At 39.0% G+C, this 26,583-nt stretch overlaps 1 protein-coding gene across 1 annotated transcript in view; it reads right to left on the minus strand.

The window, feature by feature from the left end:
* Positions 1 to 26,583, minus strand: part of LOC126278297 (rab3 GTPase-activating protein non-catalytic subunit) — a 192,866-nt gene that overhangs the window by 115,567 nt on the left and 50,716 nt on the right. The window contains exons 9-11 of the mRNA XM_049978308.1: positions 21,285 to 21,468; positions 4,901 to 5,041; positions 1,355 to 1,593 (exon numbers count right to left, since the gene is read on the minus strand). Of these exons, the coding sequence (XP_049834265.1) occupies positions 1,355 to 1,593; positions 4,901 to 5,041; positions 21,285 to 21,468 (564 nt within the window). The remainder of the gene's footprint in view (positions 1 to 1,354; positions 1,594 to 4,900; positions 5,042 to 21,284; positions 21,469 to 26,583) is intronic.

Below are 26,583 nucleotides of genomic sequence, written 5' to 3' on the forward strand. Positions count from 1 at the left end.
CACATGGAACTGATGGTATCTCCAATAGAATACTAAAATCTTGTCCACACCTGATAAGTCGAGTTCTTAGCCACATATGTAATAGCTCATTGAATCAGGGAATATTTCCTGACATATTGAAATATGCCGTAGTTAAACCCTTGTATAAAAAAGGTGACAAGACAGACGTCAACAATTATCGTCCTATTTCACTTCTGACATCCTTCTCAAAAGTGTTTGAAAAAGCAATGTACTCAAGAGTAACTTTACACATTAGTGGGAATAACGTTTTAACAAAATGTCAGTTCAGTTTTCAGAAAGGTGTTTCAACAGATAGTGCTATACACTCTTTCACTGATCAAATTTTAAATGCTCTGGATAGTAGAACATCACCCATTGGGATTTTCTGTGATCTCTCTAAGGCTTTTGATTGTGTGCATCATGAAATCCTCTTAGATAAGCTGAAGTACTATGGAATGAATGGTTCAGTACACAGATGGTTCACTTCATATTTAACTGGTAGAATGCAGAAGGTTGAAACAGTAAACCCACATAGTACACAAAGGGCATCAGATTATTCAGACTGGGGATGTAGCAAGAATGGGGTACCACAGGGTTCTGTCTTGGGGCCTTTATTGTTTTTAATATATGTTAATGACTCGCCTAATTATATTCATGAAGATGCAAACTTGGTTCTCTTTGCAGATGACACAAGTATTGTAATCAAGCCTAAAAAGCAAGAATCAGCTGAGGAAAATGCAAATAATGTTCTTCAAAGAGTTATTAGGTGGTTTTCCGCAAATGGACTTTCATTGAACTTTGAAAAAACACTGTACATACAGTTCAGTACAGGGAAAGGCATAACACCGGAAATAAATATAGAGTGTGGGGGAAACTCTTTAGCTAAAGCAGATTGTTCAAAATTTCTGGGTGTCTGTATTGATCAGAATTTAAACTGGAAGACACACATTGACAATCTACTGAAACGATTGAGCTCAGCTACCTATGCTATTAGTGTCATTGCAAATTTTGGAGACAAGCACATCAGTAAGTTAGCTTACCATGCATATTTTCATTCGTTGCTTTCTTACGGAATCATCTTTTGGGGCAATTCATCACTAAGAAAGAAGGTATTTATTGCACAAAAATGTGTTATCAGAATGTCTGGGGCTCATCCAAGATCATCTTGTAGACAATTATCATCAGGTGCTGGACATTAGTCATCTCCTGATTTTCAATGAACACAACCTCTAGTGAAAATTTAAGCACTTTCAAAATGCCGATGAGTTGATTTACATATACCTTAAAGTATCAAGAACAGTCCAGCATAAAATAGACAAAATGCATACAATAATAAGTTATTTGTATTACTAACCTTGGACAGAGAGTTTGTCCACACATTCATTTAAAGCAACTTCTAAAGCTTCTGGAATGCTATACTTATTAGAAGACAGCATTTCAATAGCTTGCAGCCTGATCTCATTTGTTTTCAGTTCACTCATTGTTTTTTGTACTTCTTCCAGCAATCTGTCATCTTCAAAATCAACTTCTTTTAAGAATGTTTTCAATTTTTTCAACAGATGCAGATCTCGCGCTCTTCTGCTGTTTTTATCACTGACAGAAAGGAATGAAAACTAATCATTAAGCTTGTATACAGTGCATAAATGATAAAATTAACTTCCTTTAGAATACAAATAATGAAGAACAAACAAAAAAGACATTGAATACAAAAATTTCTTAATATTTGACAAATAATGCTATTCTACGCAGCTGAAACTGTACAGGCATGTATATCACCTCTGAATGTTACAATTTTCTAATATACATCACCCAATGTTTGTTAGAACACAAAATGCCTTATCAAATGAAAAATTATTAAACATGGATCAAAAAGTTTTTTTTCTTGATACTTTCTCTGTTTTGTTTATCCTTAATCCACATTTTGCATTAACTAGCCCTTCCAGTTCATTCAACAGTCGTGCAAAAGTTTTCTCTACTTTCATCAAAATTGGGTATGTCATTTGTGGATCTTAACAGTGGTACTGATTTAGTAGCAACTTTATTATTTTTAGAACGAAATTTGCACCATTTGACTTGGTATTTTTAATATTCATTTATTTCACACTACCATGATTTCAGCCTTTACAGTCATTGACAAGTGCAAATATTAACTCAAAAATTAATAAAATGTACTGATTGAATGGAGCAGGGCAAAATATGAAGAACAAAAAAAGTCATCAAGTATTTGTAGAACATTACTTACTTACTACACAATGTCCGACATGCCTGACTGACAGTCTACACATAACAACATGTGAGGTGGAAAGCAAAAAGGGACCCCCTGTCGGAAAATCTTGATTTTGAATTATAAATATTTTCAAATTATGCATAAATATCTAAATAATTTGGTGTAACAGAAAAAAGTTTTTTTAAAGTTACAGACATTTCAAAGTTGTTACAAGAAAATGTATTAAAAGTTCCAAGCAATACAAAACCTTTATGTTTTACATTCAAGAAATTAATTTAATAGCAAAACACTGCTGTAACTGTCCTCTTTTAAGTAATAAAAAAATATGTTTCACAGTTCCAGCTTGACACTTTTTTGAGGGTCTAGGAATTGCTTGCAAATCATCGGGCTTGGGATCAACAGCTACACTACTGCTGACTCCAGCAACAGGTTCAGGTTCAACTTCAGGACATAAAAAGTCTTTGAATTCTTCTTTACAGTATGGTCTGACACTTTTGAAGAGGCATTCTTGACATTTCCCTGTCATTACTTATGCAATTACTTCATCAGGAAATCTGTGAGGTTCATCTTCTAATGGAAATAGATGATGCACAAACACATTCCCTGCAATGTTGACCTTAGGATACGCTTCACCTTGGTTCTCAACAATGAAATCAAAGTAGTTTACTGAGTTACAAGGGGCACTTTCTTGGCATCATTGTTGTGAAAAAAAATTTAATCATTCACATATTTTTACAAGAACATCATCTTTTTCAGTTTCAACCTTCACAGTGGAATCAACATTAGTCGGTGGTGTTGATTTTTCAGTTCAACTAACCAAGTCTGACAAAGAGGAGATGTAAGTTCCTATGAACACACAAAAAAAGAGAGAGAGAGAGAAGAAGAAGAAGAAGAAGAAGAAGAGGCCCAATCACAAGTAAATTTTATTTTGCCTACAGGCATGAATGACACAATCATTTTCTTCTTTTTCTTTTAGAAAATCCTCCATGCCAAGTACCCCATCAAGATGTTGTTTTTGCTTTTTGTCCAACCCAATTCTTGGCTGGACAAACATTGTTTCTTCTCCTGAACCCCCCCCCCCCCCCCCCCCCCCCCCCCTTCTGCAAACTAGAGTCTGAGGCTGCTTTAACGATGGATTCAAGGAAATTGTTTTATTTCTGATCTTAGCTCGTAGAGGACAAAGAAAGGTGTATTAAAATTACAAGGAAAAAAAACCCAACAAAATCCATAGTTTTCAGGCAAAACAACATTTTACGGCGACATTGAACAACTGACTTTGCTGACAAGAGGTCCCTTTTAGCTCTCACCTCACATATATGTGGTCTTAAAAACAGTCATTGCATTACAAGATGCATGTACAGATCAAAAATACATAATACTTCTGACATTGTGGTCAGAAGTAAACAGAAAACTTTTAACACACTGTTTTGTACATATAACAGCCAATACAGTAATGTGACACACATGCATCACGTCAACTGATGTTAACATTTGTCAAAATGATGTCAGAAAATGTTACAACGTAGCACCACTATATGAGTCATATGATGTTTGGGAATGCTACTGGCATTACCAGGGAAAGAGAAACAAATTTATTTATTCAGCTTTCATTTCCTATGGCTTACTAATAAAGGGACATTCCAGTTGCATCACAGAAATTCTGGTGGTGGTGGAAATTGGGAGGGGGGGGGGGGAGATTGAGGGGGGGGGGGGGTGGGGGGGGGTAGGAATGGCAGGGCAGGAATTGGGGGGGAGGAGAAATTGGTGGGAGGGGGGGAATTGGAGGGGGAGGGGGGGGAGAAAAGAAATGAGAATAAAGAACAAAGTGAATTCTAAGGACCACAGTCAGACTGTTGTAAACTGACGTATACTGTTTAAAGGAGTTCGACACCGGGGAGAAATATGGACACCAGAGGCACTCAGTACTTCGATATACTGAGAGAGAGAGAGACAGACAGATAGAGAGAGAGAGAGAGAGAGAGAGAGAGAGAGAGAGAGAGAGAGAGAGAGAGAGAAATTGTCATTTGACTGCAATGTCACATAAAAATGATGTGCTTAAAATTTTTTAATAAACCTCCAGTATCTGCTCGGATCCTTGCTCATTTGTATTTTCAATGTTACAAATTTATGACTGGTTACACAAAAACACCCATTTTACAAGATAGCAGAACTATTTGAAATTAACATAATTAACAATATGTGAAAAGGAAAGTTGCCACTCACCATTTAGCGGAGATGCTGAGTCACAGATAAGCACAACAAAAAGACTGTCACAAATACAAACACGCGATCTAGTGTCCTTCGTCAAAATTAGATGGCAAACACACACATACATATTCACGCCACATGCAACTCACACATACATGACTGCAGTATCATCTGTGAACAGCAGTACCAGTGCATGATGGGGAGTGGCGACTGAGTGGGGGGGTTTAACATTATTAACACTAGTTTTTAAGAATCGAACTGTAAGACCTTTTCTGAAAACAAAATATTAATTGTATACTTAATGTCCAAGCCTATTCCTCTGGAAGTGCTCAATGGTGAATAAAGAATTGAATGTAATATAGCAAAGCATAACAGGGAAATATAATTATTTTGTCAAAAAGATAAATCAGTATAAAAATAAGGGTTTAAAATTTGACATATTAGACCAACCCTGAGCAGACTTACCTGAGTGCAAAATGGAAAGGAACTATAATTTCATTCAGTGAGCCACTAGAATCAATGAAAACACATGGGAATTGACTTCTGTTTCCGCCTTTCATTGAAGTATTATTGAGTCCCATAAATCCATGACCTAAATATAATAACCTGAAAAAATGAAAACATGCATATTAATTTCTATTAAGGAACTAAATCACAAGCACTAGAAAAAAATAACCAGTAATCGGGTGATGGTAGGTATATATAGAAGTAAAACTTCCGTAACAATTTGTCCATTTTATTTGGACTGTTGAGCTCCGTGGCCATGGATAATGATATTTCACTAAAAAGTACGGCAACCAGCCACTTTTTAATGCGTTTTTTATTTACGCCAATATGCATTTCGAGTTAGCCAGCTGAAGATGGGTGCAAACCCGAAATGCATATTGGCATAAATAAAAAAACGCATTAAAAAGTGGCTGGTTGCCGTATTTTTTCAGGAGAAGTAAAACTTCCAGTTTTTAATCTAATGAGGGCAACTGACAAGTTCTTTCAATAACTTAAGCTGTAACACAGGCATGCAAACCATGAAAGTGACTTAAGTCAAAAGGACAATTTTATGAAACAGGCAGATTGCTAATCACCATATAGCGGAAATTCTGAGTTGCAGATACGCCCAAGAAAAAGACTGTCAAACAAGTAAGCTTTTAGCAAAAATGGCCTTCAATGGAATTAGACAATGTACACACACACACACACACACACACACACACACACACACACACACACACACACACACATATGACCACTCTCTTTGGCTGCTGAGGCCAGGTCTGGCCTGGGCAGCCAGAGACTGTCCGTCACGTGTGTGTGTGTGTGTGTGTGTGTGTGTGTGTGTGTGTGTGTGTGTGTGTGTGTGTGTGGTCTAATTCAGATGAAGGCCTTTTTGGCCAAAAGCTATCTTGTTTCCCAGTCTTTTTGTTGTGCCAATCTGCAACTCAGCATCTCCGCTACATGGCGAGCAGCAAACTATCCTTTTCGTAATATTGTCATTACTCCATCCTGGATTTTCCACTGATTAAGTCGAAAAGCTCACACCAAACTGCAAAGTGCATGATATTATTACTGGTAAATGAGAAGGAGAACAAGGCAAAATAAGGATCAATAACAAAAAAGCTAGCAATGGATAAAGTCTGAGAAGTAGTGTCGCAGAACAAGCTGAGTAGCACCATGGTGTAGATCACAATCTATCTGAGACAGAAGAAGAGAACGTTATGATGACAGGAACTGTGTGCCACCACACGAGACATCCTTCCGGGTTCTCTGGTGATGATGGCCAAGATCCCAAGTGGCTAAAGGTATATGAGCGTACAGCTAAATTTAACAAATGGGATGCCACAATGTGTTTGGATAACATATTTTTCTACTTTGAGGGCACTGCCAAGCAAGGGTATGAGAACAACGAGGAGAAGTTCAGCTGGGAAGTATTCCAGGCTGAACTGCGCAAGTAATTCGGCGACACACAACAACAGAAGTGCAAGGCTGAAGATAAAGTGCAGAGCACAGTGCCCAGGAGAAACTAGAGCATCCTACATTCAAGACGTCTTGGAGTTGTGTAAAATAGTGGATCCTAGAATCAAGGAGGAAGATAAGGTTGCACATCTCATGAAGGGTGTTGCTGAGGACATGTATGAAGCCCTACTCCTGAAGGACGTTTCGACAGCAGACGACTTCAAAAAAGAATTATGCGCAAGAAGTTTGAATGACTTCCAAATGTCATATTGATGTCTGTGATGGAGGAAGCAACTGATTTCACAAGTTTTCTTCGTCAGATAGTGGTAGAGGGTGTTCAGAAGGCACTAGGATTACACAGTGAGCAAAAAACAGAGACACTTCAAGATGAAGTGGAACAGACATTGAACCCAATCTCTCGTTCTTCATTTCCCTTTAAAACGGTGAAAAAGTCGAGACCCAGGCGAAGTTATGTTCCTACAATGCTACATGAGGAACCTGTTTGAGGACCAAGGAAGACTGATGCCTGGAGGACCCAGGATAATCAACCAGTTTGTTTCCACTGTGGACGACCAGGACATGTGGTATGCTATTGTCGAGAAAAGCGGCAGATATTTGATGACACCTGCGCCAGAAGACAGCAGACCGATCTTAGCCAATGCCAACTCGGGTACAACAAAGATGAACAAGAAGATGTGGGTGCAGAACGACATAGGTCACCATCGCCACAAACCAGCCACTGGAGAGGACACTCCCCAATATGCCAATCAATGTCTCCATCACCACTTAGAAGATCCAGTCGATCGTCACAACCTGGAAAACTAAAGGGTGCGACCTTCCTTGGAGGTGTAGCCACTGAAGAGAAAAATCCTCCGCTGTCAATCACTACAAAAATTATAGGAATTACGTCGATATCCTCACAGATGGCCGACCAGCCCAAGCTCTTGTGGACTCTGGAGCATCATATTCAGCCATTTTGGAGAAGTACCGTTGTCAGTTGCAGAAAACCGTATTCGTTGACAACAAAACATCTCTGCTGAAGGTGGCTATTGGGTAATATGTAAAACCTACAAGAAGATATACCATTCGTATGGATATAAATGTCCACACACAGCCCTTAGAATTCATCATCTTACAAGAGTGTAGTCATGATGTCATTCTCGGATGGGACTTTTTGAAAGCTTCTCAGGCAATTATAGATTGTGGTCGCTCGAAGATTATGCTAGATAAGATGAGATACTGTGGACAGAAAGATGGACATCCTAGTGTATGGAGACTATGTGTGCTGGATGAAGTGATAATTCCTGCAGTCAGTGCTAGAAAGGTAACTGTCAGGTGTCATGTCATGCATCAACCCACGGATCTTGTAATGGAATGTAAGAGAAGCATACCACTGAAGAATAACTTGGTTATACCAGCCTCTGTTGTCTCATTTACAAATGGATTCAGTGAACTGTGGATAGTTAACTGTCCCAAAGAATCACAGATCCTTCCATGATGCATGTGTGTAGCAAATGCTGAGCCATTAATTGAAGAACAGCTGAGCATCTTAGAAACCTCCATGCTGAGTCTGTGGGTGAAATTAGTGCTACCACTATGAGACACGATCTTCTAGCTCGACTATCACCAAATCTCACTAAGGAACAACATAAGAAGATACTTGCGATTCTTCAAGAGTTCTCTGAATGCTTCAATCCACAGGTGAGGAGCAAATCAGACAAATCAACGGTGAAGCACCAGATTAGCACTGGAGACCATCAACCAATAAGCCAGAGAGCATACCGTGTGTCAGCAATGGAACATTGAATAATTCACGAAGAGATAGAGAAAATGATGAAGAATGACATCATTCAGCATTCACAGAGCCCATGGTCATCACCAGTGGTCCTCTTCAGGAAGAAGGATGGCAGTTGGCACTTTTGTGTTGATTACAGGAAGCTTAATAAGATAACTAAAAAGGTTGTTTACCCTCTTCCATGAATTGACAATACACTAGATTGTCTGAAGGGGGCTAAGTTTTTCTCATATACTCGGGATACTGGCAGATCGAAGTAAATGAGGCTGATCATGAGAAAACTGCATTCATCACCCCTGAGGACCTGTATGAGTTTCAGATAATGCCGTTTGGTTTGTGTAACGCACCAGCAACTTTTGAATAGATGATAGATAATCTTATACGACACCTGAAGTGGACGATGTATTTTTGTTATTTAGATGACATTATAGCGTTCTCAGAGACATTTGATGAAAATATAAAAAGACTGAGGGCCATCCTTAAGTGTCTCCAACAAGGCGGACTGAGATTTAAGCCAAGAAAGTGTCTCTTTGGAGCAAAAGAAATCAAAATAATTGGACACCTTGTGTCAAATGAAGGTGTACGGCCAGACCCACAAAAGGTGAGATCTGTAATGGAACTTCCTATTCCTAAAAGTATTAGAGATGTGAGAAGCTTCCTCAGATTATGTTCTTATTGCCATAATTTTATCAAAGACTTTTGTATCAAAGCCAGGCCACTCCAAGAGTTGTTAAAAGCTGATGCTAAATTTATCTGAGGTGGTGCTCACCAAGAGTCTCTCGATAAGCTGCGAAAAGCTCTGACAACTGACCCTGTACTTGGTCTCAATCATTAGAGAGCACCTTTAGAATTACACACAGATGCCAGCGGGTATGGGATCGGTGCTGTTCTCATGCAAATTTCGGACGGAAAAGAGAAGGTTTTAGCCTATGCTTCTAGGGCACTTACAAAAGCCGAGAGAAACTACTTAACTACAGAAATAGAATGTCTTGCTGTGATCTGGGCCATGTGCGAATTTCGGCAGTATCTCTATGGAAGGCCATTCATAATTGTTAAAGACCATCATTCACTTTGTTTGTTGACAGGTCTTAAGGATCCATCAGGACAACTTGCTAGGTGGGCATTACGTCTTCAAGAATATGACATTACCATAGCATACAAAAATGGAAGAAAATACCATGATGTTGACTATCTCTCAAGAAACCCTGTGCAAGATCATCAAGACTTTGATGAAGATAGTGACTGTCTCGCAGCACTCCAGCATCTCTCTGCTGAGCAGAAGGAGGACGCCAAGATATCTCAAATTATGCTTGCCTTAAATTGGTCAGAGGATGTGAAAGGACAATTTAAGGTAGTTAATGTATTACTTTGCAAGAAAAATTCTGATCAATTTGGAAAGAGGCGGCTACCAGTGACTGCTAAATACTTGTGCTTAGATGTTTTACAGAAATTCCATGACACATCTGAGGCCGGACATTTAGGATTTATTATGATAGAATCCGCAAGAAATTATTCTGGCCAGGTTTATTCAGGAGTGTCCATCACTATGTGTCACACTGTCAAGATTGCCAGAGAAGAAAGGCAGTTTCTCAGAAACCATCTGGCTGACTCATACCAATTCCACCAGCCGAAACGCCTTTCCAGCACATTGGGATTGACATCGTCAGATGATTTCCAACGTGTGCTAGTGGCAATAGATGGATTATTCTTTGCACTGATTATCTGACACGCTATGCCATTACAAAAGCCGTGAAAACAGCAGAAGAATCCGAGGTACCCAAATTCATTGTATTAAAACATGATGCCCCAAGGTCGTTAATTACGGATCAAGGGAAAGTTTTTCAATCGAATCTTGTGACAGAGATAAACCATCAGTGCAACATTACTCATCACATGATGACTGCCTACCATCTGAAAACTAATGGTCTTACTGAATGCCTTAATAAGACCTTGGCTGGCACGCTAGCAATGTTCGTCAATGCTGAGCAGAGTAACTGGGATGAGGTGCTACCTTTTGTGACATTTGCCTACAACATCGCCAAACAATACACCACAGGATTTACGCCGTTTTTCCTGGTGCATGGGCGTGAAGTGACTACGACGTGGACACTGTGCTTCTGTTACATCCTGATGATGTGGACGACAACAACAACAACATCAGCCAGGTGTTAAGCAGAGCTGTGGAAGGTCAGTAGTTAGCTTGACTCTGCACGCTGCAGGCTCAAGAAAACGATCGCCGAAGGTATGACGCGAACCACTGCCCTGGTGTTTACCAGCCTGGTGACCTCGTCTGAGTCTTCACTCCTGTTTGGAAGGTTGGTCTCTCTGATAAGCTCCTTAGGCACTACTTTGGACCTAATAAGGTTGTAAGACAGTTGTCTGATGTTACTTATGGAACTGAAGATTTCGACCCCAACACAACACGATGAAAGATCAGAGATGCGGTCCACATCCTTCGAATGAAGCCCTATAAGGATCCTGCAACCCAGGATAAATTTGAAGCTCCAGCGACCGGCAACAAGCGGAAAGGTGATGAAGAGCATAGTGACAAAAGAAGTTCTAAGAAGATCACCGCCAGGGTGAGCATCAGTCATCGGGATTCAGAGTATGCAGGACCGATGACTCATTCCCGGACTGGGAGGATGTAACACCGAGACGCTGCTCGCTAAAGGAGGGAGCAATGCCGCAGAAGAAGCTGAGTAGCGCCATGATGTAGTGGGTATGATACCACATTGTTGCATGGCGGCTCATGAGTTCAAAACTCTCCTGGACTCTACAGTTTTAATTTTTATATTTGGTTTCAGTACATTTTTGAAGCATCCACAAATGTCAAGAATCATCGTACTGGGATGTTCTGTAGCTGTATATATACTGTATGTGTTCTGGCCGGAGGCACTTCGCCCTCAGCTCTGGTATGTGCAAGTGCTGAATAAACCTTCATCAAGTGAAGTAGTGCTCGTCATCCATCTAATTACACCTTCTTCTATGTGACAATAGTAGTGGAGGGGTGGGTTTTGAGGAGGAGATGGGGGAAGGGTGAAGAGTCAATGGTGATGTCGTCGGAGGTTAGCAGTCAGAGAGGCAGCAACTAGCATGTGACTTGGAAGGGTAGGACAGACGAAACTAAAACAAAAGGAAAACTAATAAAGAAGCAGGTAACAAGCTCAAGCAACAAACGTAAAGTTGCTGCAGTTAAATGCACATCACACAGTGGCAGACCATTATCATACCCCCGAACAGAAAAGTTATTGTAGCTGAAAACAAGCCGAGACTATGCTGGAGTTTTGTATGACTGAAAGCATCAACATCAAAATATTCTCTTTAAGAAGTGTGTGACTGACATTTTTGTCTGCTGCCATTTAAAATGAAGCAGTTATCATCTAACGCTGAAAGCCTGCCAAATGTAAACCAATATTAACATGTTCCATGTGGATCAAGATAAGCAACTGATTCCTAGTTGGGTAATTTGATACATTATCTACACTCAGGAATACTCATTGTTGGCAATGAAAAGTCATTTTCCAGCATTAACAGTTTATTCACATATACACTGAAGAGCCAAACAAACTGGTACACCTACTTATTATCATGTAGTGCCCTTGGGAGCACACAGGACTGCCGCAACACGACGTAGCATCGACTCAACTAATGTCAGAAGTAGTGCTGGAGGAAATTGACACCATGAATCCTGCAGGGCTGTCCATAAATCCGTAAGAGTATGAGAGGGTGGAGACCTCTTCTGAACAGCACGGTGCAAGGCATCCCAGATATCTTCAATAATGTTCATGTCTGGGGAGTTGGGTGGTCAGCGGTAGTGTTTATACTCAGAAAAGTGTTCCTGGAGCCACTCTGTAGCAATTCTGGATGTGTGGGGTGTTGCATTCTCTGCTGGAATTGCCCAAGTCTGTTGAAGTGTACAATGGACACGTATGGATGCATGGTGATGCTCACTTGTATGTCACCTGTCACAGTCATATCTAGACATATCACACGACCATACCCCTCCAACTGCACCATTACAGAGCCTCGACCAGCTTGAATAGTCCCCTGCTGACATGCAGGGTCCATGCAGGTTGTCTCCATTTCTGTGCATGTACACCCACTTGATACAATTTGAAACGAGACTCATCCAACAAGGCAACATGTCCAAGGCCAATGTTGACGGACCCACGCGAGGCATAAAGCCTTGTGTCGTGCAGTCATCAAGCGTACACGAGTGGGGCTTCAGCTCAGTAAGTCCTTGCGGACTGCCAAGGGGGAGGTTACTATGAGAAAGAGATTGAATGATCAACAAAAGGATAACGTTCTACAAGTCAGGGTGGAATGTCAGCAGCTTGAACGTGGTAGGGAAACTAGTAAATTTGAAAAGAGAAATGCAAAGACTCACTCTAGATATAGTAGAGGTCAATGAAGTGAAGTGGAAATAAGACAAGGATTTCTGCTCAGTTGAGTGTAGGGTAATATCAACAGCAGCAGAAACTGGTATAACAGGAGTAGGACTCATTATGAATGAGAATGTAGGGCAGAGAGTTTGTTACTGTGAATAGTTCAGTGATAGGGTTGCTCTTATCAGAATCGACAGCAAACCAACACCGACAACGATAGTTCAGGTACACATGCCGACGTCGCAAGCTGAAGACGAAGAGATAGACAAAGTATACGAGGATACTGAAAGGGTAATACAGTGTGTAAAGGGGGATGAGAATCTAATAGTCATGGGGGACTGGAATGCAGTTGTAGGGGAAGGAGTAGAAGAAAAGGTTACAGAGGAATATGGGGTTGGGAGAAGGAATGGGAGAGGAGAAAGACTAATTGAGTTCTGCAACAAGTTTCAGCTCGTATTAGCGAATACTCAGTTCAAGAATCACAAGAGCAGCAGGTATACTTGGAAAAGGCTGGGTGATACGGGAAGATTTCAATTAGATTACATCGTGGTCAGACAGAGATTCTGAAATCAAATACTGGATTGTAATACATACCCAGGAGCAGATGTAGACTCATATCACAATATAGTAGTGATGAAGAGTAGGTTGAAGTTTAAGACATTAGTCAGGAAGAATCAATATGCAAAGAAGTGGGATATGGAAGTACTATGGAATGACGAGATATACTTTCAGTTCTCTAAGGTTGTAGATACAGCAATAAGGAATAGCTCAGTAGGCAGTACAGTTGAAGAGGTATGGACATCTCTAAAAAGGGCGATCACAGAAGTTGGGGAGAAAAACATAGGTACAAAGAAGGTAACTGCGAAGAAACCATGGGTAACAGAAGAAATACTTCAACTGATCGATGAAAAGATTAAGTACAAAAATATTCCAGGAAACTCAGGAATACAGAAATAAAAGTCGCTGAGGAATGAAATAAAGATGAAGAGCAGTGTAACACCCCAAGAAATCCGAAAACCCAAATAAGAATGTCATGATAATTTAAAGTAGGGAACAGTGTTATCCTGACAGGTATGACAACTTTGACAATAATATAACATCTTAAAGTTTTGATGAACACCAATTTCAATAATTACTGAGTATGTCATGATATAAAGGTAGAAAGAAAGAAAGGTTATTTTTAATTAGCTATCAAACGTCTCAGTAATAACTGCCAATCAGTACAACGAAAGTTAAGTTCAAAGTAGTATGTCGGTCAGAGACAACATTTATTGTGAAAGAGAGTTGTAAACGCGGCGAAAAGGAACTTCAGTGCCTCTACAATGCTCGATCATGGAAAAGTTAGTCGCTTGCTAGCTTGCTTGCTATCAAGTCCAGAGAGAGCACCGTTTGTTATAGTACTTGAAACGGAGTGCTATGAGAGTGTTTCTATTTTTTAAAAAAAAGTAATACTGTGTGATAGAGATGTGTGGACTTTGTTCTCAGTTATTCTGACTTGAGAACTTGAACTGAAGTGATATTCTGATAGTGTACAATGAGTTAATGAACTTTAAATATTGGAGATATTATTGTTGGACTCAACCTTCATCAAAGAGAACAGTTACAATGTAGAATGGACATAGTATCAAAGATTGCAATACCTGATTAGCCTGGAGTAGGAAACATTAATACGAACACACGAAGATAATACAAATACGCCGATTGGGAAAGTTGTTGTAATTGTCATGATCAGCGAATTGAAAAGAATCGTAATTGATCTGATCCATCGGTGTGCGTGTAGTGTGATGATTATAAACTAATTGCAAAGAAGGAAAATAAAATTGTTAGTCATTAATGAAAAACTCACATGTTGGCTCCATCATTAATTGAACTGTGTGATAGTTGATAATCAAAATTAATTAACTATGAGCATTCTAATTGAAAGAGTGACTTAATGAACATTGAGCACTGAAACGAGTGTTTTGCCGAAATAATATCGCGATGCACGAGAGCAAGATAGCATTACAGATTATCTCTGGATTTGCATTGTGCTGTAGTGAACAATTCTGTCTAGCAACATAACAACAACTACTGATACTGAACCGCAAATGAATTTTTTCCTCACTTCAGTGGTGTGGAACGACGCTGGGGATGAATGAATATTGCAATAACTAACCGAGCATAGCAAATCTTCACAAAACCATAACAGACAATTAAATTCAGCAGTTTGCATCGCTGAGAAGACTGTGTGGACACGCAAACGGACTTTCATACATTACGCGAGGAACAACTTTCTTTAGAGATTTTCAGGTGCTGTTCCACGTTATCTGACGGGGACAACTATCACTGCGCATCATGTCTCCACTTTACCGACCGAGCTGTAGCAGTAGTGGCTCAACATCAACAGTGACAACAAAAAGGGGAGAAGGGACGTCACAACAGGGAAGCTAAGATGAAATGGCAGCAGGAAAAACGTATAGACACCGAAAAAGAAATGATTATTGGAAGGACAGACTCAGCATACAGAAAAATCAAAACAATCTTTGGTGACATTAAAAGCAAGGGTGATAACATTAAGATTGCAACGGGAATTCTAGTGTTAAATACAGAGGAGAGAGTGGGTAGGGGGAAAGAATACATTGAAAGCCTCTATGAGGAGGAAGATTTGTCTGAAGTGATAGTAGAAGAAACAGAAGTCGATTTAGAAGAGATGGAGGATCCAGTATTAGAATCAGAATTTAAAAGAGCTTTGGAGGACTTAATACCAAATAACGCAGAAAGAATCAATAACATTCCATCAGGATTTCTAAAATCATTGGTGAAAGTAGCGACAAAAGGAATATTCACATTAGTGTGTAGAATGTATGAGTCTGGCGACATACCGTCTGACTTTTAGAAAAGTGTCATCCACACAATTCTGAAGATGGCAAAAGCTTACAAGTGTGAGAATTATCGCACAATCAGCTTAACAGCTCATGCATCCAGGTTGCTTCCAAGAATAATATACAGAAGAATGGGAAAGAAAACTGAGGGTGCATTAGATGACAATCAGTTTGGCTTTAGGGAAGGTAAAGGCACAAGAGTGGCAATTCTGACATTGTGGTTAATTATGGAAGCAGGACTAAAGAAAAGTCAAGACACATTCATAGGATTTATTGACCTGGAAAAAGCTTTCGACAATGTAAAATGGTGCAAGATGTGTTGAAATTCTGAAAAAAGCAAGGGTAAGCTATAGGGAGAGATGGCTCATATACAATATGTACAACAGCCAAGAGGAGATAATAAGTGTGGACAATGAAGAACGAAGTGCTCTTATGGTATAAGACAAGGATGTAGCATTTTGTCCTTCCTGTTTAATGTGTACATCAAGGAAGTGATGATGGAAATAAAAGAGAAGTTCAGGAGTGGAATTAAAATTCAAAGAAAAAGGATATCAATGACACGATTCGCTAATGACCTTGCTATCCTGAGTGAAAGTGAAGAAGAACTACATGATCTGCTGAATGGAATGAACAGTCTAATGAGTACGGAGTATGGATTGAGAGTAAATCAAAGAAAGACAAAGGTAAAGACAAGTAGTAGAAATGAGAACAGTGAGAAACTTTATGGTCATGAAGTAGACAAAGTTATGGAATTCTGCCACCTGGCAGTAAAATAACCAACGATGGACGGAGGAACGAGGACATCAAAAGCAGACTAGCAATGCCAAAAAGGGCATTCCTGGCCAAGTCTACTAATATCAAATATCAGCCTTAATTTGAGAAAGAAATTTCTGAGAATGTACGTCTGGAACACAGCATTGTATGGTAGTGAAACACGGACTGTGGGAAAAATGGAACAGAAAAGAATCGAAGCATTTATGATAAAGTGCTACAGATGAATGTCGAAAATTAGGTGGACTGATAAGGTAAGGAACAAGAAGGTTCTGCGCAAAATCGGAGAGGAAAGGAATATGTGGAAATCACAGATAAGGAGAAGGGACATGATGATAGGACATCTGTTAAGGCATGAGGGAATGACTTCCATGGTACTAGAGGGAGCTGCAGAGGGCAAAAACTGTAGTGGAAGGCACAGATTGGAATACATCCAGCAAATGATTGAGGACATAGGTTGCAAGTGCTACTCTGAGATGCAGAGTTTAGCACAGGAGAGGAATTCATGACAGCCGCATCAAATCAGTCAGAAGACTGGGGGGAGAGAGAGAGAGAGAGAGAGAGAGAGAGAGAGAGAGAGAGAGAGAGAGAGAGAGAGTGGGGGGGGGGGGGGGGGAAGAAAGAGAGATAGAAAGAGGGTGGGGGGAAGAAAGAAGAGAGAGGACATGGCGCCGCTAAGTACAAAAGGAGTTTTACAATGAAATTTAAATTGACAAACGTGTGTTTCATTACCATATTATTTAAATGTTAAACAAAAAAATACAAGATGTTGATGAAAATTACTTATTTTTCTTTTCAATAAATCATCAAAGTTTGGTATCACTTTCTGAGCACTGCTAATCCAAGACAAGCACTTAAGTCAAAGTCTGTCAGCCAGACTAAGTGGGAGGATTTCATTCTCTTTATTGTTGGATAATGTTGCTTGCTCAAGTATGTAGATTCAAACATCAACATAACTTTAGCTGCAGGCTTGTAAAGTCGTGGAAATATATATCGAGGAAAATTCTTATAAAAGTCTGTGAGACTAATTTAGTTATGAAATTTATCATGCAGCTGCCTGTAACACTGTAGAACTATATGTTCCAACTGAAAATGGAAGTTTCTTTTAACTTTTCAATATCCTGGTAATAAACCTCAGATTTTTGAAGAAGATCAATGAGTATTTTGATATTGTTCGAAATTCCGCTATGCTCCCACTGTTAAAGATGACAACTTGGAGAAGCACACAGTGATCCCATTTCCTAGTTGTCTATTCCACAAAGAGTGTTTCAGCTTAAAGCCCTGAATGCAGTCATCTCTGAAATTAACTTATTTTTACACTGTAATGCTAAATTCAGGGTCTATACAAGGGCGATGTACTTGAGGGCAATGTTATAGAAATGGAAGAGGATGTAGACGAAGATGAAATGGGAGATATGATACTGCATGAAGAGTTTGACAGACCACTGAAAGATCTAAGTCGAAACAAGGCCCTGGGAGTAGACAACATTCCATTAGAACTACTGACAGCCATGGGAGAGCCAGTCCTGACAAAACTCTACCATCTGGTGAGCAAAATGTATGAGACAGGCGAAATACCCTCAGACTTCGAGAAGAATATAATAATTCCAATCCCAAAGAAAGCAGGTGCTGACAGATGTGAAAATTACCGAACTATCAGTTTAATAAGTCACAGCTGCAAAATACTAATGAAAATTCTTTGCAGATGAATGGCAAAACTGGTAGAAGCCAATCTCGGGAAAGATCTGTTTGGATTCCGTAGAAATATGGGGAACATGTGAGGCAATACTGACCCTACGAGTTATCTTAGAAACTATACTAAGGAAAGGCAAACCTACATTTCTAGCATTTGTAGACTTAGAGAAAGCTTTTGACAATGTTGACTGGAATACTCTCTTTCAAATTCTGAAGGTGGCAGGGGTAAAATACAGGGAGCAAAAGGCTATTTACAATTTGAACAGAAACCAGATGGCAGTTATAAGAGTTGAGGGGCATGAAGGGGAAGCAGTGGTTGGGAAGGGAGTGAGACAGGGTTGTAGCCTCTCCCCGATGTTATTCAATCTGTATATTGAGCAAGCAGTAAAGGAAACAAAAGAAAAATTTGGAGTAGGTATTAAAATCCATGGAGAAGAAATAAAAACTTTAAGGTTCGCCGATGACATTGTAATTCTACCAGAGACAGTAAAGGACTTGGAAGAGCAGTTGAAGTGAATGGACAGTGTCTTGAAAGGAGGATATAAGATGAACACAAACAAAAGCAAAACGAGGATAATGGAATGAAGTCAAATTAAGTCGGGTGATGCTGAGGGAATTAGATTAGGAAATGAGACACTTAAAGTAGTAAAGGAGTTTTGCTATTTGGGGAGCAAAATAACTGATAATGGTTGAAGTAGAGAGCATATAAAATGTAGACTGGCAATGGCAAGGAAAGCGTTTCTAAAAAAGAGAAATTTGTTAACATCGAGTATAGATTTAAGTGTCAGGAAGTCATTTCTGAAAGTATTTGTATGCAGTATAGCCATGTACGGAAGTGAAACATGGACGATAAATAGTTTGGACAAGATGAGAATAGAAGCTTTTGAAATGTGGTGCTACAGAAGAATGCTGAAGATTAGATGGATTGATGACATAACTAATGAGGAGGTACTGAGTAGGATTGGGGAGAAGAGAAGTTTGTGGCACAACTTGACTAGAAGAAGAGATCGGATGGTAGGACATGTTCTGAGACATCAAGGGATCACAAATTTTGTATTGGAAGGTAGCGTGGAGGGTAAAAATTGTAGAGGGCAACCAAGAGATGAATGCACTAAGCAGATTGAGAAGGATGTAGGCTGCAGTACATACTGGGAGATGAAGAAGCTTGCACAGGATAGAGTAGCATGGAGAGCTCCATCAAACCAGTCTCAGGACTGAAGACCACAACAACAACAATGCTAAATTCAAAGTATTCATATGGTGCATAATATCACAGTGGAAGGCCAGATCTGCTACCCAACTTTAATTTTTCAATTCTGCACAAGGCTTGCGACTCACGTCTGTAAATATATTGATTTCACTACAAAGTTCAAAAAAATCTGTCAAGGACTTTACCTCCATTTTCAGCCAGCATATTTCACTGTGGTATGGTACATTGCCATAAATGCTTTAGAGACCTTCCAAAAAGACTTCGAAATGATGATGATCTGGGAGATGAAATCTGTTGTACAAGTCACCACACTCATTATTTTCTTCATGTTCATATTCTTGACACATGAATATCTTGGTGGAGAAGACAATGTATTGCAAAAATCTCATGTGGAATGGATAATGATGTCAGCAGTTCTTGTAAAAGTGCTATGAAACTGATATTTCAGCCAAACGTAGTATGTACCACCTATAGCTACAGAAGCGAGATTCTTCCACTACAAACCATACTATCAACATTCACTTGTGAACATTTGAGAATACCAGCCCTTGTTATGTGTCTTCCACTGGAATCGTGTCCAATTGTTGTTCTGTGACCATGGGCTACAATCTAGTCTGTGAATGTAAACTGCCAACTGAGCAAAATCAGAAATGTCTGTAGGCTCATCTATCACCCAAGAAAATGCAATACCTTTCCCACAAGAGCCATTACCAAATCTGAAGCATTATTAGTTATTTCTTGAATTATTAATGAAACAGTAGAACGAAAGAGACTAATTGCCTGAAACTTTTCAAGTATTTTGGGAGCAATATTTTCAGCTGTGAACGCTAAACATGTCTTTATAAACTCTCCTTCGATGAAACTGTGCAATGGTTTGCCAATATGAAAAGTAATAAAGTAACTTACTCAAACTGCAAATTTGTCTGTTGAGCATTCCTCCTGAATACAAAAATATATTTTCATAGTGAAAATGTTTGGGAAAATTCTCTTTTCAAGTACCCACAATCCTTTGCATGGAAGACATTGTAATGCCACTGTAAACTGAATTTTTTCTTTGTATTCAGAGTTTCGAAGCACACTGAGCATCTCATGGCACCACTGTATACCATAAACATACAGGTAACCTGCACTGACATGTTGTAAACTGATGTTCATGTGTTTGACCTTCCCTTTGAGGTTCCTAACCCAGCCATCATGCTACTTTTCATTGATTTAAAAAAAAAAGTTCCCTTCACTTGAAGCACTGTGCCATATACATAAGCGAACATGTCTTCTCTGAAGACAGTGCACTGTTTGTGCTTCACCTGCATTACATAATGACATTTGACAGCATCATTTTACGGCGAGTGCTCACTCGCCAGATGGAAATCAAATGTAAATGCTCTTTCTCCCTTAGCCACAACCTGAACATTCTCTTGAAACTTGTGAAAGATTCTATAACATTCTGGAACATGCTACAGCATTCTAGAAGAAACATTCTGACCAGTCTCTGACAGTTCAAGAACTTGACTCACATCTGCTCTCTGACCTCCCGTAACAAGTCAGTCAGGGCACTGACCTATTTTGATACCCATATCTTCAAATCCAACCTTTCCAGTTTCAAATCTAAATTGTCTTCATGGATGGGGGATGGAGTGCTACTATACCTTGTAATCCTCATAGATCTATGAGCATGAGTTGCAGATTTATAGTAGCAAGCATTAGCAAACCACACTTCCATTTATTATTATTATTATTATTATTATTAAGTGAAGAATCGGGAAATATAATACAGCTCCCCACATATCATTCCCGTAGGGTCTTCTAAAGCAATGTTTGAGTAATTAAAGTTCTTAATTGAAGGAGAAGAAATGGTTGGTTTTTACTTAATCATCATTTTTACCTTGCCGTCCCCCTTTCAGTTTCATGTCCCAAATTGAAGATCTTAAAAGCTCAAGTATTTACACAAAAAAAGGCATGTGAGACAAAAATTCTTTAGGCTGTCCTAGGCAGTCCTTCTGCCATTCTCTAGAAGTCATTTTGGAAAAAATTAAAACGGCTGATTAGGATGAAAATTGTTTCAGCTCTAAGTAACACTGAACAGTCACACTTCATCCCGTTAGCACTAGAAATGAAGTATAAGGTGTTATAAACTACTGAGCATTGTCACAAGAAGCCGTAGGCATATAAACAGTGAATTTACCGTCCATGTGCACTGACTTTGAATGTGGCAACCTTTGGACCTTGCTCCATTGCCCAAATTTCAATACTGCCCCTCTTGGGTGAAAAAATAACTAGGAAAAGAGCCAAACGAGGCTGTATGCCAGTGCTTTGCTGTCTTATCTCTTCTTGAACTTCAATCCAACTGCACTGGGCTTCACGGTAACCTGTAAACAATGGTTATTTATAATAATTATACTTGCCACATTAATACCATAAGCACATATATTTTTCACATAACTAATAACAGCAATAGATGACAGTATTACATTAACTACAATTAGAAATAAAAATCATCACAAAAATGAAAAATGGGAAAACATAAAGAAATAAATGCAAAAGAGAAGAAAGCAAAATGTGAACTAAAGTTCTCAAAGCTCTGGAAGAGAGACTATGAGAGATAGCAGGGATTTGGTGTACAGGGGTTCACGGAATATGAATCATGAACTACCATATTTTTGGTAATGTACTCCAATGTTTCAATGCATGTTATTCCACGCTCATGCACTTGTAATATACAATGTGGCATATCATTTGTCACAAGACGTAGACAAAATAGTTCGAAGTGGAAGAATGGAGTGCCTTGGGTGTTACACATTGATGGATGTTTTATCCAAGGACCACCAAGTGTGGTTGTAAATGTGGATGAGACAACAGAGGAAAATAGTAATTCATATTCTTTTCTAAGGAAAATTTATTTAACTAACAAAATCACAGTTGAGTAAATATTTCTAAAAAAGAGTGAACTGACAGCAGATTCCTACATAGTGACGATGCGATGCTGTGTGTTACACAAAACTTAAGAATGAAAGTAACTTTCGCTTGATGTGTCACTTGTAGTGTTTTGATTAAATACAGCTAATATTTACACAAAGCTCTATTTATTGGCGAGCACGGTAGGTGGGCATGTTCGGTCAGAGGGTCAACTGTCCTCTGCAATAAAGAAAACTGAGTAAAGGAACCAACCATCAACTTGAACGGAAGAATCCAGATGGCAAGTGTGATGAAACAGGCACCAAGTTCACAACTGTCATATTGTAGTGCATATTCTGCAACAAGATATTGTGTGTTGCCAGCCTATGGACAATCATTGTAAATGATAACTTGGTCATAGTCATGCCAAAATGGCCAAACAGTATTTATATTACCAGGGTATATATATGGACAAGAAAAACAAAATTCCCGGTTTTTTACCAGATTTCCCAGATAAAAAAAACACTTTTTCCTACACGAAAGTATGCTTCTTCAATGGTGAAAAATTCACTTTTTCCATGATAAGTAACAGTATACTTTCCCTTGGAGCTGTAAAAATATCAATCTTTTGAATGGTAAAGATTTTATCCATCAGCGTAGAACTTTCCGGCACTTCAGAGAAGAAAAAACACAACAAAGTTTTGGAAAGATCTTTTATGTCCAGCAACATTTACACTGCATATTTTGTATTTGTATTACAAAAGTATACTTTCGAATTCCTCAAAACACAGCACATTAGTTTCTGAAGGATTGAAATCGAGACTGAAATGCACTTTTGTAAGCCAATCATAGCTCATCTGACATGATCTCACCAGCCAATGACACCAGATATTCAGAACGTGGGACACTTGATGGAGTCAGCCAACAGCAACATCACTATTAAGTAGCATCAACACACAAATAGGAAAAGTTAATGGTTTAAATTAATGTATATAGTGTACCTACAAGAAAAGCTAAGTTTCCACATGTAATATTGGTCTTTTTGCATGTGTTACACTTTACGATACATCACATGAAAGTGCCAGTAAGATTTTAAATAATGACATTAAAGACTGGTCTTCAGGGCTCCAAATTCTTCTCAGTGGCTAGTCCTAAATGTATTACATTTTAAATTAGAGTTGAGTGCTTGTGATTTAAGAAATTCATTGTAGGTGATATAGCCTGTTTGTTCATATATTATTATGAGATCTTACATGACATCATAAAAGAAATAGAACATCAGAGGATGCTGGAGCATCGGAATTTCGTAAACCATACTAAAATGCATAATTCAGCTTAAAGTGCACATTCATATGCCCAGATTGACAATGAGGTAGGCCCAACCTGATATTAAGCCTTTCAGTGCGGTTTTCAGGATGCAAATTGTCTCGGAGTACCAGTACTGTATTATGTTTGGTTCTTAATTATGGCATAATGCTGTATGTGACAGAACATGAAAACGTGGATTTGAAATTCAGTGAACTGTTGAAACTAGCAAATAATGTGGAATGAAACATTTCGTTTCTAAGAAACTCACTGCCTCTGCAGAAAAGATTAATAAAAGCCACCTTTATTTAGCAAACTGATAAAAATAACTTCATTGTTCTGCAAGACAATTAATGCTTGACTACCAAAACTGTGGGAATAAAACAAAATCAGAAAACTGAAACTAATAACATATTTTAGCCCTCCTATGAATGTATTTTAATTCACTTGACAGCTCTCAGCCACAGAAATCTGTTTTCTTTTCATTTGACGTGAGAACTATAAACTAGGAGGAAACAGCGAAAATCACTAAACGAGAAAATGGCTCACGCAGAAACTACCCTCATCCCCACTACAACCCAGGCTGCTCTGCGCATGTGCAAATACTACAGCTTGTGTGTGCCAGAAAAAAATTTTCCATGTAGCATCTAGCTGCTTGTTACTACTGCTGATACTGCTAACAGCTACACTTCAAGTAACCTAGAGCGGGAAAAGGTACTACCAATACTAAACTCAACTGCGCATGGCAACTGCTCAAATGAACTTAATGTAAACAGTTGTGATGTCATACTCATTGGCAGCAGTTTATTGTTACGAAGTTTTCTGTAGTCTTTGTCCTGAAGCCTTGACACATTTTGCTCTTTATCAGTTCTTACCAATCAAAATAGCAAAAATTTAACTGAAGACTAAAACAATGAAAAATTCCCAGTTTTTACTGGTTAGCTCCTAGATGAAAAATTCCCAAGTTTTTCCCATATTTCCCAATTGTTCCAGAGTGTATACACCCTGATAACAGTCAGTATAAGACAAATGTCATTTCACAGGTGGCTCTCCCTTTGATAGTACATGTTTTGCCAGTTACAGCAGTGCGAACTGTACAGGGACAGAAGCAGTATGGTAGGGAGATGGGTGCAGGAGGAGGATAGGGTCTGACAAGCATATTGTGGAAATTGGGAGGGTGACAAAAAGCTATTCTAGATGTAGTGGGCAAAATCTCAGACAGAATGGACCTCATTTCAGGGCATGATTTTAGTAAGTCTTTACCTTGTAGAATTGGCTGATTAATACATTCAAGACCAGGATAATACTGAATGACTAGTGGTGTATTACCAAGTAATAGATCCCTTCCCACCTCTAACACATACAACACACTTGTCTTTTCACTCTTTTTAACTTGTGCATTAAGTTTTAGCAGTCATCTCTGTCTTGCATATTACCCTATATTCCACCTTTAAGCTCTCAGGTCTTCAGATAGTGTCCTGTGCAGTTGCCAACAATCAGTTCTTCTCCTCATCCCATCTGTTAAGTCTGCCCTGACATGGGATTCTGAGTGACTTTTCCAAACGTTACCCTTTTGCCTAAACCTCACCAATCCTCTTCCTTCACTATCTTTCTTCCCCTTCAACCCTTCAGCCAGAAGAAGGAGCCACTGGCTCCAAAAGCTTGGATACGTGTTACCTTTTTTGTGTGTGTTCTCCTGCCGCCACTTGGAAAGTAGTTTTTTTTTCTTTATCTTTCCAATTATATTATGTTCTTTGAAGTACATTACGTAGCACTATGTACTCATACTGAGGGGAAGTATGGCATCTGTTAAGAAAGCACACCTTTCAGGAAAGGTGTGGGCAGTTAGATACTGTTTGAGAGTACTTGCAGTTAGCAGTTAGTTTTACACAAGTTCTCCACATGGGCCACACTGAAATACTAGTGTTTAAGACAAGATATTTAATTGTTAGGGACCGAAAAATGTGGAATCTATTTTTGACAAAATTTGCATCTATTTTTTGCAAAATTTGCATCTATTTTGTCGAAATTTATATCTATTTTTTGTTTGTTTGTAAATGGTTTGACTTACAAATTTAAAAGGTTTTCACACCACATGAGTTATGACAGACAAAGCCTTAGTTCTTTAAGCTGATTAACTTAAACAGCCTTTTCTTTTTGTCTGGTTTTATTTAAGCTTTCAACAAATGTTTGATCTTTTGTAAAGCAGCAGCACTCTACTGTTGGCGAACTGAATGTATCTCCAATTTAAGGTGCTTCTGGACATTATTTGTATTTTTTCACCCAATTCAATTATTACAAAATCTGCAGAATATTAATTTCAATCTTTTGTGGACATTCACATGCATGCAAATCAGGCTTGACAACGCTGCAGATAGAACTGACAACGCACTTAGTACAGAAGTAGAACCAAAGCAGCTCTACTTGAATGTTACAGGAAGAATGTCATTGCTGTCAAAAAAGTGACAGTATATAGTGGCACACCGTGGCAAGCATAAACCAACTAGAATTTTGGCCGAAAGAGGGGGTAGTGGCAATGATGGGGAAAAAAGCCACACCTCCCTCTCACAGGACAGCAGCCTACATCCATGTTCTGAGAGAGCAGAACTGACACCCTGCCACAGGGATCGTTGACCTCTTTTGGTGTTGTAAGAGTTGTGATTGTAATCCGTGATGTACCAGTATTAACCATTTCACCGGTATCAAAATAGGAGCAGAAAACAATGAACAACTCACAATACAAAGAATTCAGGAATGGTACTGGGCAACTTCTTGTAGAGGTCAGCAGAGTCTTGTTACCAACATAGTTCAGGCTTGACGAAACAGCTGTTCAAATCATCTGCCACCTAATTTTTCACATTAAAAATGTCCACATTGTACCAACTTCTGGATTTCAGCTAACAAAAATATGTTTCCTTCTTATAAAATGCTAGTTCCATGTCTGAATACTACACTGTATCTATTTACAGACCATTCAACTGCCCACACACTTGGTACTGCACCAGAGCATCAACCACAGTGATACATTGTCATATTCATGCACTTTTTATTTTTCAACCAAATTCTTACACACATTATCTTTCCAAATTGGGCTTTGCCAAATGATGTACAATAGCAACATTTTCAGCATTATATGCGGAGAATAAAGCTGTTTCAATCCACCCCTCATGAAATAGTTCCCCTGGATACAATCTACTATGAAATAGCATCTATTATGTAATTTCACATTTTCACATTTTGAGGCACAATTCATATCTGCAAAGGTCATTGTAAAGGCCAAGACA

This window comes from Schistocerca gregaria, chromosome 6, assembly GCF_023897955.1.
Source record: "Schistocerca gregaria isolate iqSchGreg1 chromosome 6, iqSchGreg1.2, whole genome shotgun sequence".
NCBI classification, from domain to species: Eukaryota; Metazoa; Arthropoda; class Insecta; order Orthoptera; family Acrididae; genus Schistocerca; species Schistocerca gregaria.